Genomic DNA, 18775 nt, shown 5'->3' with positions numbered 1-18775 from the left:
CGTCAGTCAACAGACGAAGGCTCACGAGGTATGTAGCTTCTCCCCGTCTGTACCAGTAACACAGACAGAATACCCGTCAGTTGAATGATGCTTGCATGGTGCTTGCCGGCACCTCCGTCCCTCCCGCAATTGATCTATCGACTCAATGTAAATCCATGAACAGGTACTTGCTTACAAAGTAGTATCATTCTCCCTACATAGAACACCACATCGGCGTGCTTAAACTATTTTCTTGTCCCTCCCCCCCGCCCCCCCCCCCCCCCCCCTCGGGGCGGCAGCGACGGCGGCCTGGCTTAGATCAGGTACGGAGACCTTGCTTGGCCTTGCCTTTTACCTCGCACCCGCCGTTTCTTTGCTGGGCAATTTTTCTTCATGCCCGATGTGGCACTGTAAGTATAGTACACCTGCCTGTCTAGTCTAGCCCACCTGGGTCAACGCTGCTGTTGTATCCACGAGAAACATGGAGACAAGAGGGGATTCCAAGCGACGGATAGATAGGCAGGTAATTACCTCAAGTAGTTAGGTAGGTAGTGTAGGTAGACGAACACTGACAGACGGACAAGACACGCCTTGGCTGCCACTACTGAGAGGCAAGGTCCCTTTCCCCTGCCTGACATCCCCTTCCTTTTCCTCCCTACACCCCTAACCAACCACCCTGACTGGCCAACTCCCGTCACTCGCACCTGGACCTGGACACTCACTCTTTCACTTGCACCAGCGCCAGTATCAGCGCGCACTAGAACCAACCAGTACCGGCAACCAAGCCAGAGTCTCCTTTTACCGTTCCATCCATCAAACTACCACTGCCACAAACCTCAACTCACATATTCTCCTGCTGCTGCTGCTGCTCCTCATTCATCCTCCCGTCTTTCTCCTCCACCTCCCCTCTCCCACTCCTACCTACTCTCCCGCTTCCAACCCCCGCCGTCAAACTCCCTATCCCTTTCTCCAGGCCTCATCGACCCTATTCTAATGGAGTCTGTATATTGAGATCGTTTAAACTTTTTGCTTCTTTCCTCGCTCTCTTTTCCTCTCGCTCATAAGAAAATATTGGAGGAAAGGACAACTAGTCTGTTTGGTTTTTTGCCTGCGCAACAGTTCGTCAAGGAACCGGCGGCCCTGGGAATCCATGAAATCTGATCAGAGAGAAGCCCGACCAGACGGAACAAGCAGCACCACGCTACGCTACGCATTGCGCATCGCAGCACCCACATTGATCAAGCCCACTGCCGCTAAGCTACGCGACCACAAAACGGCCACCCGGGAGTGACTGGCAGGAGAAATCTTTCCATCACCCACCCCAGCAGCCCAAAATCGTCTATAGCCCACTCGTCCCCCCCGACATTCCTTGACCTCAACCACCCCCCTCCCCGACGACGTCTACTCTCCTTTTATTTTCTCGAGCACCCAGCTGCCTTTCTTCATCCGACTGGCTGGCCTGGCGTACCTTGTAATACCTGGAAAACACGCACAAAGACAACTTTCAACTCCTTCGACCTTTTCTACGAACATTCCTTACCAACATACGAGTCTCCTGTTTCGCCCTTCTGCTCCCGTGAAACATCACCACTCTGGCCACCTAAGCCAAATTCGACAACTTTGCAACAGGTTCGGATATAACCTGCAGAAGACTCTTTCTGAACGACGCTGGGAATCGACGTAGCATCGTGCCGTCTCCCTCTCCTGCGACCCCCTATTGTTGAATACGAGCCGTGGCGGTCTCGAAGTTGTCCACAAAACATTGGGTCCAATTATCCTCCGCGCGTGTCCATTGTCACCCGGGAGAGCATTGCTCAATCCTCCAGCGACAGCAACACACTGGAAAGCTCCAGTCTCACAACATTTTCCTATGAGGTTCGGCCTAGATAATTGATAATGTCAACTAGATCCGATCACTTGGCCATTGGTTACCCGCCCCAATCTGCCACACAGAATCGGTCGACTTCACCGACCGCCAACAACACATCCTCTATCGACTCTGCCGCTGCTTCATCCATCAGGTCTCCATTCGGCTTGAACCACTCCAACAAGATGGCTAGCGCTTCGCGATCAGGGGCTGGCTCTCCGTCGCACGAGATGCCAGGTTCCAGCAGGCTGTACTCCAAGAGGTACGTTGCTCACCGCCGGTCCCTTTCTACCCCTCGTAGCTTTCCTCGCTGACTTTCCCAACACTAGAGCTCGCGAGATTCAAGCCCAAGAAGGCGTGCCTGGATTGCCGGTAAATCCCTGGGGCGGTCCGCCAACGAGCGGCAACTCCACGCCCCTTCGCGAGAACATTCCCGAGTCGCCAACCGATGGCTTCCCTGACTTTGCTCAACTCCCCACACCTGATTCTATGCCTCAGGCGAGACGAGCCCGTGCTGGAACTGTACCCTCGCGGTTCTCGCCTGGTGGTGCTGGCAATGGCTTGCTTAGCATTTCTGCGATGGCCCCCAAGTCGTCGCGACCAACACCGTCCCACAGCCCCTTCAAATCTTCATCTCCTGGCCTCGAACCAACCGAGACGGCCTCCAACAACTCCGCCCTGCTCTCGCGTCTTCGTGCAGGATCGATGCCCCAGAGAAGCCCATTTGCGCAGATCCCGGGCACAAGCTCGCCATTTGGTCCCTCCATCTTCAGCAGCTGGAACCCCGCTGGTACCGGCCGCGACCGGGGTATGACACTTGCGAGCATTGCTAGCATCGGCTCGACGAACGGGCCAAGTTCGCCGACCCAATCCCAGATTTCTAGAGAAGGAGGCGGAGAGAGTGATGTTCATATGAGGACGCTGGATTACTTGGGACTGGCTGAGACGCCCCAGCCTCCCCGCGCTCAATTGGCAACCCCGTACATACCGAGCTTCAACGAGTTTACTAAGGCTAACCGTTTCCGCTCATACTCGGTCAACAACAAGGACAAGTATGCAGACGAGGAGGAGGACGACTTTGAGGACATGACTCTCGAGAGTCAGTACGTTGCCCACCTCCAGGACCAACTCGCGGCCACCAACGCTGCTATCCACAATCACAACTTGGCTGTGCAAGCTTTCGCGAACCAGGCCACCCGCCCCCGCGCCAGAACCGCCGGTGTTCTTGACACGCCTGGTTCTCGCCTCATGCGTACCTACATGTCTGGCAACGGGATGGGCAACGCGGTGCCTCCTGCCGAGATCCGCCTCCCAGACGAAAAGGAATTTGATGACCTCCCTCAAGCTGTGGCTGCCATGAACCTCGGACGGTCAAGCAGTCGCAATGCCGGTCTGCTCAATGCGGAGGATCAGGGCCTCGAGGGTCCTACTAGCGCTCTCTGGCTCGGTAGCATCCCGACTTCCACTACGACATCAACTCTGACCGAAATGTTCAAGTCGTACGGCCCCATTCTGTCTGCCCGCGTTCTCACACACAAGAACTGTGGTTTTGTCAACTTCGAACGGATGGAGAGTGCCATCACCGCCAAGGCCAGCATGAACGGCAAGGAAATCTTTCCCGGAGCTGGCCCGATCCGCATCAACTTTGCCAAGCCACCCTCTGCCTCCAACACTCCCGGTCACGACGGGGTTTTCCCTTCGCCCAGCCCCGACCCTTTCTCCAAGAACCAGGATACCCCGCAGAATGCAGCCTCTGGCGCCGCCGCCGACAACGGGAACACAGCAGCTCAGTCAGCCAACGCAGCTCCCACTGTCCCTCCTTTGTCCGAGATGACGAACGACATTTTGCGAATTGTGAAGCAGTTCCAAGCTTCGGATGAGGATACAGCCAAGATCTCCCGTAGCCTCCAGTCTTCTATTCAGTTTACCAACTTTGTCGACGAGATCCCCCCCATTCGGGAACCAGCCCACACCCGGGTTCACGATGCCCCGCGGCTTAGAGATATCAGGAAAAGAATCGACAACCAGAGTCTGTCTCAGGCTGAGATCGAGACGACCGCCCTTGACATGCTGCCGGAGATTGCCGAACTCTCGTCCGACTACCTCGGCAACACAGTCGTACAGAAGCTTTTCGAGCACTGCTCTGACGAACTCCGGGACGCCATGCTTGTCGCAATCTCTCCTCACATGGCAGAAATCGGCGTACACAAGAACGGCACATGGGCTGCGCAGAAGATCATTGACGTCTGCAAGACTCCTCATCAGATGACCTTGATCGTGGAGAACTTGCGCCCTTACACCATCCCCCTGTTCCTCGATCAGTACGGCAACTACGTCCTCCAGGGATGCCTCAAGTTTGGAGCTCCTTTCAACGACTTCATCTTCGAGACGATGCTCAGCCGGATGTGGGAGGTTGCTCAAGGCCGCTATGGCGCCCGAGCCATGCGTGCGTGCTTAGAGAGTCACCACGCCACCAAGGAGCAGCAACGAATGCTTGCTGCTGCAATCGCTTTGCACAGCGTTCAGCTTGCTACCAACGCTAACGGAGCTCTGCTGTTGACTTGGTTCCTGGACACCTGCACGTTCCCCCAGCGCAGGACCGTTTTGTCACCTCAGCTGGTCCCCTACCTCGTACACCTATGCACTCACAAAGTGGCCTATCTCACGGTGTTGAAGGTAATCAACCAGAAGGCCGAGCCCGAAGCGCGCGACACTATCCTCAAGGCACTCTTCTTCACACCCAACGACCAAGTCCTCGAGGCGATTCTCAGCGACCACGCCTGTGGCGCCACCCTCATCTTCAAGGTTCTCACCACCCCCTTCTTCGACGAGAGCATTCGCAGCCAGGTGGTTGAGAATGTCAAGAACGTGCTGGTACGCATCAAGGCCCAGCCCGGACAAGGCTACAAGCGCTTGATGGACGAGGTCGGTCTGTCAACTCGCAACAGCGGCGGTGGCGGTGGCGGCGGCGGCGGCGGCGGCCGTGACCATGGGCACGGAAACTCCAACTCCAACAGCAACAACGAGCAGCGGCAGCGACCGACGTCCCGCCAGGCCAACATGAACAGTCACCACCAACAAGCGGCACACGTGAGCAAGCAGCAATACTATAACCCGTTGAACCCGCCTGCCAACGCTTCTAACTACGATTTGGGCTTCGGTGGCCAACGCAACGAACCTGCCGACACAAACATGCCGCCTTTCCCTCCGTATGGTGTACAGAACCCAATGTACAACCCGTCGAACTCTCCGATGCCGACTCCTGCGAACTTGCAGCAGCTGCAGTACCAGCAGAACATGCTCAACCGCGCAACACCCCCTGTCAATAACTTCTTTCCTCCGATGCAGGCAGGCTTTGGAGGTTACAACAGCCCAAGTCCCTCGATTGACCAGTATCGCAGCCAGAATCTGGCAAACGGCAGCCCCATCCAGCCGCCGGCGAACCATCTTCCTCAGATGCCACCAGTCCAAGCGCCGTACGCACCCCCTGGATTCGGTATAAACATGGGCATGACAGGCTACGGCGGTTACGGCAACATGGGGGGCATGCAGAGCATGGCTTACATGCAACAGGAGCAAGTCAACGGAAGACGTGGCCGAGTAAGCCAATCCCCTTTCGCTTCCCAGCAGCATCAACATAAGCAGCGGTATGACTGACAGGAAGGCTCAGAGATGATTCGAAGCCGATTTGTAAAGACAAATTGCCGGTCAGAGACGGTCTGACTGGTTCATGCCGCTCTTTTGTTTTGCTTGATAAGGGATGGCTTGGTATGGGATCGGCACAGGAGTTTAGTGGATCTGGTTCGTCATGTAAGAATGTTTGCAGGAGTACACGCCGTCCGATGTGCCAGGAAAATGCACAAGCCACTCCAGTTGAGGAGTAGGTCATGTCTTGATGATAGACAGGTCAACACCATGAAGCTTGCGCCTCCGGATAAGTGGTCGCAGCAACGAGAGGGGTTTATATTTTCGCTTCACCCGAGGCTCCAGCAGCCCATTGCACTTCTTCACCTTCCTGTCCTTTTCTTTCCAACCACTTGGGGAAGTTTCTACACACTTACTATTACTACCCTCACCATGCTTGCGGCGTGGTATATAGAAGGAAAACCCGAGGGAGGGCGGCCCGGATGTTGTCCTGAAGCCCCTCGCGAGGAAGGCAGACGCCAGAGAGAAAAAAAAATTGCATTTAGCTTTGCTGTCACAGTCGAAATGTCACCACGAAGTGTCCGTGGAGCTGAGCCGATGGTTGTGAAGAACAAAATCAGCAAAGCATTGTGGCATGTGTATGGGATTTTGGTCATTTAGAAGAAAAAGATGAAAACAAGTATTCATTGGGGTCAGTCAGTCGGTCATTCGTTTATTCTCTCATCCCGAGGTGGCTTCCACCTTCACTTCGCTACCAGGCCTCGTCACCACCTTATCTCAATGACGTTCAGGCTGGTTTCTTCATTAGATGGCATGGGAGGGGAGCAAGGGTGTTAGTACTGTTAGTGGGTATTGTCGTAAAACCTAGTTGTTATTCCAAACGTCCACCGCCCTGCTGATGCTATGCCGGTCTTGATTCTTCTTTTCGTCGTCGTGGGCGATGAAAGGGCACGGTAATGGTAGGAGGGCAGGCATGTTATGGAATGGGATGGTACGGCTCATACGGTGTAGCATTCTATCTGATGCCTCTTGGGGCTCTCTGCTTCCCTTAAGTTCATTCCCAACCCTGGCAAGGGTCGGGCCAACCTAATCGGCCAGCGCGGTCCAGAATGCGTACTCTCCTTTTGTTGCTCTCTCTCTCTCTCCTTCTCCCTCCACCTGCCTCGAAAATAAGAGACGCCCTTGTCTGCTTTACCGTCCCCTATTCCCTCAGTCCCAAAGAGGGAATCATGACGATGGAAAGTAGTAGCCTATAATACAAAGTGAGGCAAAATCAAAAGGAAAGGGGGAAACAAGAATAGAAACGGAAAAAGGCCGCCACCTCAATACGCATGGCCCATTCCACTTCCCCTTCTGCCTCCAATACAGGCCATATAACCAGATGCCCGAAAAAGCACACGCATCCCCTGTGTTGTCCACGCTCGCTCGTCTGTCTGCAATTCCGACTGCAAACTCAGCGAGGACAAGAAATGCTAGGGGATGGATGCAAACGTACCCTCTCTCAGCAGCAACGCTGGAGATTCGCAAGAACCTTGGGTTCGCTTTCTCGACAGCTGTTCGCGTATTTAACCGTCTACCAACCGTCACCGCCTTGGGCGGTTTTTTTCCCATCTCAATCACGAAATGATTTGTTCCTCCAAACTCCAGATCCGTGTGGGGTCATATCTTGGGGAATCATTTGAACGATAATAAGGAAAAGGGACTAGGCAATGGGTTACCGCGACTGATGGCACGGTATATCCCTTCGTGACTCCAACAAGGGAGACTGCCCAATCAACTGCCGTGCGTCGACAAATATAATGTTGAAAATAAAATAAAAGCGATGTATTCAAGGCCGCCCGACAATAGTGACCTAGTCAATATCCATGATGGCCATTTCGTCTTCGTTCCTGTCGTTCGGAATCTCCTGAGATGACTTTTCACCCAGGCTGTTGATTGGTTCCGGATTATCCTGGGTGGTGGTTGCAGGTGTTGGCAAGTCGGCAGGGGGCTCCATGGACTCGTTCTTGATCGAGGATGAGTCGCCCTCGGCGCTCTCAGTACCGTATGTGTCGTTGTAGTCGATCATCATGGTTTGCTCACCCTCTGCATCGTGTGCATCAGCAACCTGCTGGCCAGCCCCAAGAAGGCTTCTGATGCGGTCTGACATGGCGTCCATCTGGGCCAGCATGGCGTGGAGACTCTGCTTGTCCGCCGCATTGATATGACCGCTGGCGAAGTTTTCTGCACTTCCACGCGCCATGAGCGAGAGTATAGCTGGATCGGCAGTTGACTAAGGACATGTCAGTTGAAGGTGCAGCTAATCCTCATGGCGAGCACCTTAACTTACCAGCAGGGCCTGCGTCAGGTCGTCAAGCTTGGTGGTCGGCTGGCTAGATGCCAATTCGACCAAGTTGAGCACTGTCTGCTGCTCTGCGCGCGAACGCGCACCCAGAGGTATAGTGGCTGGCTGTGGCTGGGTCTTGGCCAAAGACGGTAATTCATTGATGTAGCCTGCGCCATCCTTACGAAGCCTACAAAGTTGTTAGCGTTGCCAAGGACCTATATTCAGTCAATAGGACCAAACTCACTGAGAAATGAAGTCGAGAACAACGCCCTTGGCAGGTAACTTGTAGACACGCCCAAAAGTCTTCACATCGTTCCACCCTGTCTCTTCTCCTTCAGACTCCTCCTCTTCTTCAATCTCAATGACGCCATTATTTTTCATGCCACGGCTGAAAGCCGGGGTGATGGCAGGGGCTCCTTTGATCTTCCGGAAACGGTGAGCTGGTGCAAGCTCTTTGGGCAGCTCAGCCAACAAATCGTCTACGTGCATCGGGCAACGCCATGTCCGCAACACAGGAGGGATTGCCAGAGGAGGGTCAAGGCAGTCCAGATGCCAGTAAAGGCCGCATTGACTACAGGGAAGAATGGCACGGTTGTCGGCTGCTGGCTGTTGGCAGTTGTGACAGAGAACAGCAGAACCATCGGTGTCTCGAACTCTGAAGAAGTCCGGGGCTTCTTCATACCCTTTCTTCCTGTGGCAATTGTCAGCTATGTTTGTTTCTTCGGCGATGAAGACCAATCTCAAAATAGAGTGCTGCCGAGATCATCAGATGACAAACATCGAGATTCATCACTTACTTGGGCTTCGTCGGAACCACGATATCTTCGTACTCGCCTTCGGGGCCAACTTTGACACCTTCAAAATATAGCTGGACACGCTGTGGCAGCTTGAAGGCTTGGGGATTAGTCTTCTCCAGACTGTTCAGCAAACCGCCAAAGGGACCCTTGTGTTCGGGTACCCTGGTAGGGTATCTGTTGCTGAAACAGACATTGCAAAACCACTCCTCGGGGAGAGTGTCGCCCAGGCCAAGGTCGACACACTCAAAATGGAACGATCTGGAGCAGTTCTCGCAGCAAACCAGGTCTCCGACACCACCACACGCCGAGCAGTAGTCGTCGTTCTCATCCTGACAGAAGTTAATCAGCAACGAATTCTCGAAGGGGCGAAATGAATGAAATGAGCGTGAGCATGGGTGTGGGTGCAGGCTGGCCGGCACAAATGAGAGGTCGGAACTGGCCGCTAAACTCAGTATTCCATAGAATGAGCGCCTTGGCCACCGAAATCGATTGCATCTCAGGCAGCTGAATGCTCCTGTGCTCCCCCGTCATGCCCCCATACCCCCGAAGCTGGCTGCATTCATTGGCTGCAGTCCTCACGGAAGCATCTGGAAAGACTGCAGCCTCACGCTGGAATGGTTTAAATGTGAATTGCCTGCTTACCTGGTTCGTTGGGCCTCCATTCGTGACAGATGCACCGCCCTCGCCGCTAGGTCGGGGTACGCCAGCCGCAGTGCCTCCTTTCTTCTTCATAGGCCTGGAAAGACGCATTAGTATTCGACCAGGTTCGACTGAAGAACAAGCTTTGGTGAGGTTTCTAATCAGGATGACAACAGCAATGAGAATGCCGGGATGCGGTGCTGCCCAGCTGCCGCAATCACCTCGTGAACCCGCGCCAACACGTATCGACGAAAAGGGCAAGAAAAATGATGATGCAAAAAGGGGCCAAAGAATACTCACGAGGTTTTGATGCGCAGACCCGTCCGTTGCTTCTTCGTTGGGCGAAGGTTCGTGGGCGTCGCGGCCCTGGAGCTCGTTGTAGGCGTGACGTCGTCAAGGAATATTGGCGCAGTCGGAGAGCTTATATTGTCAATCTCGTCGTGTGTCCTCTTGGCTGACCTTGTGGTCCTCGTGCTCAGGGTCAGATTAGGGATCGGGTTGGGAACGGGCGTCCGAGTCGACTTGCGCAGGTTCACCGCTGGCGAAGAGGCAGCTACGGAGCCGGCCCAGCTTCTCATGTCTGATCCACGAATATGGCTCTCAGGCTGGGGCGTCTGGCTGATGGTACTATCGCGTGCATGTCTTCTGCGTGCGGTGTTCGCGTCGTCGCCGGGCAACACACGGTGAGTCTTGTCCTTATTGGCATTCTTCTTGCCAGGCGGTTTGGATGGTGGTGCCGTCGTCGAAAGGTTGGGGAAGATGGGTGAGGAAAGTCGACCAGGCATGTTGCCAGCTCCTGCAGCTTGGGATACATTTGGGGGGAGGGTGGGTGAGTTTGGGTTGGATGCGTCAGACACGCTCGTCTTAGTAGCAAGGGATCTGCCGCGCCTCTTCATTGGCTGGAGGTCGATTGGCGGTGGTGCGCTGGTTGAGGCGGTCTCGGTGTCGGCCCCAGCAGCCGTGGCAGCCGTCGTGGCAACAGTCGTGGCACTGTGACGGCGACTGTGGCTGTCCCCTTGCTGGAATCCCACGGGAACGGGCGGAGAGCTGGGAGAAGGCGAGTCGGGTGGCAACGACGGGGACGCAGAGAGCTCCGACAACGACGAGTCGCTGCTTGCCGAATCTCTCCGAGCGCGCCTGCGTGACGGTGTCGTGGCGGCCATGGCCGTCTCGGCCGCCAGCAAAGTAGGCTCGTCGTCCATGTCCACGTCGTCAAAGGACGATTCGGGTGTTTTTCTGCGTTGGGTAGGCTTTTTGGTCGGCGTGACTTCCTGATCGTCGGATTTGGCAGGGTCGAGCAAGAGAAGATTTCCGTAGGGTGCCGGTTTTGGCTTGTGAGGGGTGAAGCGCGAGTTGGTGGAAGGAGGCACAAAATAGTAGCAGGCCTGGTTGTCCTTCTTGCCCTCTCTCTTCTTGTCCTCGATAAGGCGCGAAAACTCGTCCAGGGTGTCTTCGTCGGCTGTTTGGTGGAAGACGTCCTCCAGCATGGACAGGAAGGCTTGGTTGGAAGAATTTTCGTCGTAGAGGGTCCGGAGTGCCCACGCAGTGGGATAGCGATAATGCCGGAGAGCCTCCTCAACTGCGACCTCCACAGCCTTTTCAACGATGTCCTTGTTCTCAGGCGTCGACTCTGAAGGCTGCACGGCGTCGCTAGAAGGCGCTGCTTGATGGACTGATGAAGATGCGCGGCGACTTACCGAGGAGCGCGACAGACTCTTCCGTGAATGCGAGGCTGATGCACGACGACCTAGACCCTTTCCAACAACAGCTTTAGGCGTGTAATCCTCGTCCTCTCCGTCTTCGTCCAGACCACACGCAGGCAAAGACTTTCTGGCCGGTTTCTGAACCGCGGCAGGAGGTGAAGGAAGGGACGGAGGTGGTGTCTCTGAGCGCTTTGCTGCTGGCGCACTTGCTGCTGCTGCTGCTGCTGCTGCTGCTGCTGCTGCTGCTGCTGCTGAGGCTGCGGCTGCAGCGGCCGAACTTGCTGAGCTTGACTTCAAAATGATCTTCCTGACGGGTCCCGTGCCATCCTGACCCGGCCTCTTCGTCGCCGGTGCCTTAGGAAGGGCTCCGAGGGGCGCCATATTCTCTGTGACGCCGTATCGCACCAATCCAGCCTCCTCAAAGCTCGGCTTGCTCTGCACCGTCGGCTCCAACCATTTCTGCATGAATGTCCTCGAGGCCTCGCTCGATCCATTCGATTTCTTGGCCGGTTCCGTTCCTCCATTGGCTTGCTGATGCGGACTGGAAAATCGCGACCGCGTGGCTCTCGTGCTCGTGGGCATCATGGCAGCAGGGCTCTCGGGGGCCCCTGACTTCCTCGCCTTCAACCAGACAGGCAAACGCTCCGACTCGGACGCCTGCAATCGCGTTAGTTCGTGTCTTTGTACTGGGATATAGTTGATAATTACTTCTCTGGTCTTTGAAGGCATTCAGCGATTCGTTTCGGGCGCGTTCCCTCCACTTTGCGACGCGAAGGGCTTGGGGGAGCAGGAGGGATGGGAGGGAAAGGGTGCGAAGCTGCGGGATGGACCTCGAGGATTTTCGTTGGCGACGGACTGGGGGCTAAAGAGCTACAAGCTGCTCCAGCAGAAGGTGCTCCCAGGCAGGATACCACTTAGGCAGGCTACACGACGAGCAGGGGGCGGGGGGGGGCGAGTCACAGCGCTCTTGGGGCCCCTTAGCTTAGAGCCACAGCACCACCCACAGCTGGCCTGGTGACTTATACATACTTTTGCTGCACGTTGGCGTGAGCCAAACTGTCTCTTCTCCGTCTACATCCCGAAGCAAGATGAAGGCTTGGAGGACGTCGCTTGGTCTTTATGTACCGCACGCAGAACCATCCTCCAGAAGGAAAGATGAGTATTAGTCGTGCGTTACTCGCCCCGGGCTCTCGAGATGAATGAGGGTCTTCGCCTCCAAAGGGGCTGGGTTCTGCGGGAACTCACTAAACAGCCACCATCCATCCGGCGGGTCTCTGCCGTATCGACGACGACCAGGGTGGGAGAACCTCTGGAATTGGAGCAATCTCATGCCGCTCATCCTCGTGGCTCGCTATTCCCCCGGCCGACGACTTCTCCTGGCGTGTTCAGTCTCATCGACGTTTCCTCCCCACCCACCCTTGTCGTCCTTCACACTCTGTTTCCTCGGTTGGCAAGACATCGTCACGCTGCTGGGTATAGCAGCACATAGCAAAGTAATCATTCCCTTCTCTGGATTCTTCGGGGTCACTCATCACTCAAGGGTTAGGTCCAGCGGTTCCGGCAGTCAGTCATGCTCAAAGGTCCGAGATGAAGTGTATGCAGATGACTTGTCTTTGTTCGGCGGCAGGTCTCCATCCTATTCTCTGCCAAAAAGTAAACCAGCCGGCACGTCTGAAGCTGCTTGCCGGGCCTCCCGGTGGAACTGCCCAGGGCTGCGGGTGCCGCTGGCTGAGCGAAGCTTCAGGCGAGCGAGCCGCTCCTCGGCATTCCGATAAACAGTTGCGCAGCCAGCAAGTCAGTCAGTCCGCCAGCTCTGGCGTGGGACAAGCAAAGCAAGCTTTCCTATTTCCGGCCTCATCATGGCAGAGGTCAGTCATATCGACTGCCCCAGGAGCAAAATCACATATTTTGACTTTCACGACAAAACAATTGTGGGCGCAAAATCGGGCCGCCCCATTGGTCCTCTCATTGACAATCACCGCCGTTTCCCACTTTCGGCTTACTCCTCGTCGCTCTCCTCTTCCTCCTCACCGCCTGCAGCAGCAGCCTTCTTGGCGGGCTTCTTCTTCTTCTTGTTCTTGTTCTTGCTCTTTCCGGTATTTCTGGAAAGAGGTTGTTCCAAGATCTTGAGGACCTCCTCGTCCTCAATCTTTTTGTCCGACTTAACCTTGCTGAGGTCCAGCGCAGGGGGGGCGCCGAGCTTGGTGATGCCGTTCTTGGTGATGGCTATCGGCGTGTTAGCACTCTGGCCATTTGAAGCTGTGCAGCGACAGTAATGAAAAATAAAAATAAAAATACAAAAGGGGGGGGGGGAGGTTACCAATCGTCGAGAGGTAGCGGGCGACGGGGGAGTTGTCCTTGTCACCGACAACCTCGTACGCGCGGAACACGTTGCCACGGACACACTCGACGACGCCGGACTTGGCATCGCGCTCATCCTCAAGCTGGCGCAAGCTGAAGGGGAAAGTACCGAACTTCTTCTGGACCTCGGAGAGGATCTTGCGGGAAGTCGGGCGCTTCAGGCCGTAGTTGGTAGTGGTGCGTCGGTGCAGAGTAGTTCTCTGGTCGAAAGTCTTGACCTTGCCGGCGCCCAAGCTCACGCCCATCTCGACACCCCAAACCTCACCGACCTCGGGAACACCGTCGCCCTTGGTACCCTCGGCGGGGGCAAGGACAATCTTCTTCTTGCCCTCAATCTCGTTGCGCTCGAACAGCCATGAGGTGGTGCTCTCAACGAGGTTGCAGTCGTAGGCCTTGACAACCTTCTCGAGCAGGCTGGTAATCTTCTGCTGCGATGGAGGCTTGGCGGCGGCGGCCTTGGCCTTCTCCTCATCGGTGCCGGAAGCGAGCAGGCCGGGGGGGACGATCAAACGGAGAAGCAGTTCGTTGGCGTAGTAGTTGGCGAGGAGCAAGTCGGCAGTGCGGCCAGTGATCTCCTCGCCGGACTTGTCCTTGGGGGCTGCGATGACGGTGTCGCAAACAATTGAGCCAAAGCCATCGATCTGAGCACCAAGCTGGATCTTGACGGGCTCACCCTCCTTGATCTCAACGTTGGCCTCTGCCTCATCGGAGGTGAGGGGAGTGTAGGGGGTCACGAAAGAAGCCGGGGAGATGGTGGTAGGGTGAGAGAAACCTGCACAGGGCGATGAGAGTCAGCAATGTTTGCGACAGGCAGCGGCCGGCGAGTAGAGACAGACCCTTGTTGACCTTCTTTCCGCGATAGACCTTGGCAAGCTCTTCCTCGATGAGCTTGTCACCCTTCTCGCAGATGGTGACGATCTTCTCGCCGGGAACGACGAGCTCGGCGACAGCAGCCAGGACCTTCTCAGAGATCTGAGCGGCGGTCTTGTACTTGGTGAGCGTGTCGGGGTTGTTGAGCGTATAATCTATGACATGGTCAGCGATTGTCGTATTTCGTGTCGAGTCCATGGCATGGCGGCAATATAGCTCGAGTGTCTTGAGTCTCCTAGGCAGGAAGAGGGAGGGATCCTCGTGTGATTTTGCATGGCTGGTTGCTCCGGGTGGTAGCGGGGTGTAGCAGCAGCGTGGACTGTGCTGGAGTGTGTGACGCAAATGCAGCAGGAGCACGAGCAGGAAGGCACGAGTAGGAGCAGCAGGCGGCGGCGCCGCCGCCGCCGCCGCCTCGAGGGGCAGGTAAGGAAGACAGCAAGATAGCTAGCTACAACAAGGAGAGTGAGGTAGGGACTGACCGGTTTCCTCCGACATATTGGCGGTATTTTCTGGGGGGTGTGTTGACTAAAAAATCAGAAGGATATCTCAACGATAGTGATGCACCGATCCAGATCTCGGGGGACTGGACTTTGGGAAAAGAGATGCAGGTGCAGTGCAAAGTTGGTTGTGTTCCGGCGCAAGTATTTTGACGACAAATACGTCGATTTTCAGGGCGGGGAAGGAGGGGCTCGTCGCTGTTTGTGGGTGCTCGGGCAGGTCAAGGTCAAGGTGCGGGTGCGGGTATGGTCCAAGGTCCAGCGTGATGTGCACACTACCGACCTATGGTGGAGACTATTTGTGCAAGCAAGGGTTGCTTAGAATCCCCTTACGCTTATTCTCATGTGGCTCTTCCTTTTGATGCATACCATACTCGCACTGGGGGCGCGGCAGAGAGTTATGCGTCTCTTGTTTTGGCGGTGGGTCGCATGCTGAAATTTTGCCTGGGTCTGGGTCTGCAGCTTGCAACTGCTGTGAGGTCATTAAACTCTTGGAGAGACGAACAGACACACACACAGGCAGACACGCACACACACAGAGAGAGAGAGAGGAAGAAAGAGACTGAACAAAAGCAAGAAAGCATCTTGAGACTCGGCCGAGTCCCAAGCTCCCCGAGGGGCAACTCAGCCGAACTCGGAACAACCCGCCCCGCCTATACCTATGGGTGGGCTTGGAAGGCCATACGCTCTTCGTACCGTTACGACAGCCATACCATGCCAGTGCAGAGTGAATGGCCTCATTCTTAAATACCAACCACTAGCAGCGGGTTCATTCACCGCTGCGTTATGGATACTCAAGTTCCTCTGAGTGATGGAGAGGAGTCTTCGTCATGTAACGCGTCCAGCAGATATCACAACGAAGTGAAGCCGTCTGAATCACATATCAATCACAAGATTTCAAAATGGCTTCACTTTAGGGCCAAGTGCTTCTTGCTCCGACAGCCAGCCACACTGGTTGATGAACTTTGGTGTGGCGCTTGTGAGGCGGTGCGAGACCGCGGATGAACGAGGCGAGGCGATGAGAGCTCAGAACGCGCTCAGGACGTGACCAAGGATGTACAGCTCTACCAATTTATATGGGGAGGTACACGGTTGTAAATTTCACTGCACCATCGGTGCTGGGACCCCTGCGAGCCTGGTATTGGCCAGTCCGCATTAACACCGTTAGGTCTCTTGCCAGAACTTGCCACATATATTGGCCGCGAGACACTGCCCCGATACAACTGATGCGTTAGCCCATGTGCGCCAGCCTTCCCCGGTCCAACACCAACACGGAGAACAGGAGAGACTGCGACAGACGTAGCAGAATCCACCTCTCACTCGAGCCCCAACGTTGAAGCCATCGCCAATTGGCAACCGCCACGACACGCGCAATACGAGCATAGACCTGCTTGCGCCTTTACGTCCGGAGTTCACGGCAGTCGCATCGCTGCGGCGATTCGGGAGCCCGCACTTTTCCCCAACATGGCCGCTCAGCCATCCACGTTCACGCCCACCGCGGCCGGCGCGACAGCATCCTCTTCGGCCTCCACATCCGCGTCCGCCGCCAACGATCACGATGGCACGCCCCAATCGGCCGCGGCCAAGGCGCTTCCCGTTCGTAACAGGGACTCGTTCAACAAGCTTCAGGTCGAGCGCTACGTTACGCGCGATTGGTATCACTCCGTCGCGATGAAGGATGCCCAGGAGCGCTTCGAGAAGGACATGCAGCAGATGAGGGATAAGATCGATGACTACAACATCGTCAAGACCCAGCGCGTATACTTCCCTCCGAGCAAGCTGTACGGCGAAGGGTACCGTGGCTTCGGGAACGGCTACACCGACATCGATCCCCGTATGAGAGCGCCATTTCCAGCCCAGGTCATTTACCCGAGCCAGAAGCCGCGGCCGGGAAAACGCCAGTCGCATCCCCTACGATGGAAGAAGAAGGAGCTGAAGAAACAGGCGGAGCAGCACGAAGAGCTCGTGCCGGTACGAATTGACGTTGATTGGGAGAAGATCAAGCTACGCGACACCTTCACCTGGAACCTACACGACAGGATAATCCCGGCCGAGCTTTTTGCGCAGCACCTCGTCGAAGATTTGGGCGTCCCTCTGGATGCCCAGCACAAACCCGTCCTCGACCAGGTCATCCTGCAGATGCGCGACCAGCTCAACGACTTTTACCCCCTGGTCTTCTCAGAAGAGGACGCGCTCGACCCGGAGCTGCCCTATTCTGCCTACAAAAATGACGAGATGAGGGTATTGATCAAGCTCAACGTCACCATCGGCGGTGTGACCTTGGTCGACCAGTTCGAGTGGGATATCAACAATCCTCTAAACTCTCCAGAGGAATTCGCCGCCTCCATGACTCGCGACATGGCGCTGTCTGGCGAGTTCACCACGGCCATCGCACATAGCATTCGAGAGCAATGTCAATTGTTCACACGAAGCTTGTACAGTGTTGGGCATCCCTTCGATGGCCGCCCAGTTGAAGACCCCGATCTAGTCGCCGCCTTTCTACCTTCTCCACTACCGTCCGTCTTCAGACCCCAGCAGCAGGCCAAGGACTATGCGCCATATCTGTACGAGCTCAGCGACGCCGATTTGGAACGAAACGAGGTCATCTTCTCCCGAGAACTGCGGCGCCAAAAGCGCTCCATCAACCGTCGCGGCGGCCCCCAACTTCCAGACCTCAAAGAAAGACAGCGCACAATCAGGACGCTCCTGGTTTCATCCGTGCTTCCAGGAGCCGCCCCCAACATTGAAGAGAGCACATTGTATAAGCGCGTTGCTGGTGCGCCGAACACCCGCAAGCGGCCGGGAGCCCGCGACGGCGAGGTTTCCGATTCCGACGACAGCGAAGACTCTGGGCCGGATTCGCCGGGCGTCTCCCAACTCGGCGGTGGCACGGCCAGGACCAGAGGACTTCGCGGGGCTGCAAGCGCTGCTCAGCAGAGGATTACGAATCTCGGCCGCTCAGAAACCCCCGAGGCGAGCATCATTCACCACCACGAGACTCGCAGAAACATTGGCCGCACGCTGCGTGACACTCGCGACGAGACTGAGGAGCCTAGCCAGCTGATTGTCACACTGAAAGTGGGCAAGGACAAGCTAAGGAGACTACTCCAAACCCCGAGATCAAGGGTTACGCCGAGCGGATCACAGACACCCTCTACACCCGCACACACCCGCATACCCAGCGCTGCTGCTGCGGCTGCGGCGGCGAACTCGATGCCTCCGCCGTCTACGCCAGCTTCCAACAGCCAAACGCTTCCCACCACGCTTGGCACGCCTCTTCCTCAGGGCCAGATCGGTCGACAACCTGCACCGCCACCCGTTGCTGGTCAACCACCACCACCTCCGGTAAGTAACTAGTTGCTTGGACGTCATAATAGGGACCAGGTATTATTGGAAACGAAAGCTAACACTGGTCAGCCTCCGCCACCTGAATGGCTCAAGGACTGCTTGCAGCAGCTCAAGAATACCTACACCTTTGACAACTTTGAGGGCATGATGAAGTATTCAGCCATCAATCCGGACACTGAGATGCCCATATCCGTACCCGCAGGATCACAGCCACCAGAGGGGGCCAAATGGATGTTCCTTCCGCGCATTCGTTGTCTTGACTGTCCTGGCAAGCTATATACCCCTGGCCCTGAGATGACAGCCGGCAACTTCGAGGTCCATCTGCGTAACAAGCAGCATCGTCAGAAGGTGGATGCCAGAGTGGGCAAGGACACGTCACCCGCTGCTATCGGAACATCATAGGGTGATTGTATAACCGTATTGGTTCTAGACTGAATGTCTGGGCTGAGTGAACCCGAGCATAACGAAGCCAACTTGGCAACTCGGCCCCGGGTGGGTAACCTGCTACCACCGCTCACCATTGGCTGGTGAAATGAAAGACAGGATGACAGCGCACAAGGGTCAATACTAGACATCTTGCTAACAGCACCTACAACCCATCGGCAAGACCAGCCCCTTATCATCACTTCATTCGGTCCATCCATTATCATCCGCAACTTCAGAAAGAAAGTCTGGGCACGTGAAGAGCGTATCCTTTGAATGGTTGGCAGCATATAACGCTTGTGCAAGAGACCCTATCTTCG

At 55.8% G+C, this 18775-nt stretch overlaps 5 protein-coding genes across 5 annotated transcripts; 3 read left to right on the top strand and 2 right to left on the bottom strand.

Moving 5' to 3' along the window:
- Positions 1-1875: 1875 nt before the first annotated feature.
- GLRG_00145 (uncharacterized protein) lies at positions 1876-5503 on the top strand (the record flags this gene model as incomplete). Its single annotated transcript, XM_008090830.1, has 2 exons — positions 1876-2108; positions 2176-5503. The coding sequence occupies 2 exons, from the start codon at positions 1876-1878 to the stop codon at positions 5501-5503; spliced, it is 3561 nt and encodes a 1186-aa protein (XP_008089021.1).
- A 159-nt stretch (positions 5504-5662) lies between these two features.
- GLRG_00144 (uncharacterized protein) lies at positions 5663-6151 on the top strand (the record flags this gene model as incomplete). Its single annotated transcript, XM_008090829.1, has 1 exon — positions 5663-6151. The coding sequence occupies one exon, from the start codon at positions 5663-5665 to the stop codon at positions 6149-6151; it is 489 nt and encodes a 162-aa protein (XP_008089020.1).
- Positions 6152-7343: 1192 nt separating this feature from the next.
- On the bottom strand, positions 7344-11685 carry GLRG_00143 (PHD-finger domain-containing protein; the record flags this gene model as incomplete). Its single annotated transcript, XM_008090828.1, has 7 exons — positions 7344-7763; positions 7821-8004; positions 8062-8508; positions 8615-8943; positions 9257-9350; positions 9554-11613; positions 11665-11685. The coding sequence occupies 7 exons, from the start codon at positions 11683-11685 to the stop codon at positions 7344-7346; spliced, it is 3555 nt and encodes a 1184-aa protein (XP_008089019.1).
- A 1270-nt stretch (positions 11686-12955) lies between these two features.
- On the bottom strand, positions 12956-14682 carry GLRG_00142 (DNA-binding protein; the record flags this gene model as incomplete). The annotated part of the gene is made up of 4 exons (XM_008090827.1): positions 12956-13182; positions 13277-14089; positions 14154-14342; positions 14667-14682. The coding sequence occupies 4 exons, from the start codon at positions 14680-14682 to the stop codon at positions 12956-12958; spliced, it is 1245 nt and encodes a 414-aa protein (XP_008089018.1).
- A 1466-nt stretch (positions 14683-16148) lies between these two features.
- Positions 16149-18434, top strand: GLRG_00141 (snf5/smarcb1/ini1; the record flags this gene model as incomplete). Its single annotated transcript, XM_008090826.1, has 2 exons — positions 16149-18029; positions 18102-18434. 2 exons carry the CDS (start codon positions 16149-16151, stop codon positions 18432-18434), a joined length of 2214 nt encoding a protein of 737 aa, XP_008089017.1.
- Between the last annotated feature and the right edge of the window lie 341 nt (positions 18435-18775).

Source organism: Colletotrichum graminicola (assembly GCF_000149035.1).
Source record: "Colletotrichum graminicola M1.001 genomic scaffold supercont1.1, whole genome shotgun sequence".
Lineage (NCBI taxonomy): Eukaryota > Fungi > Ascomycota > Sordariomycetes > Glomerellales > Glomerellaceae > Colletotrichum > Colletotrichum graminicola.
Note: the sequence above shows the minus strand (reverse complement) of the source record. Positions and strands in the feature narration are given on the sequence as shown.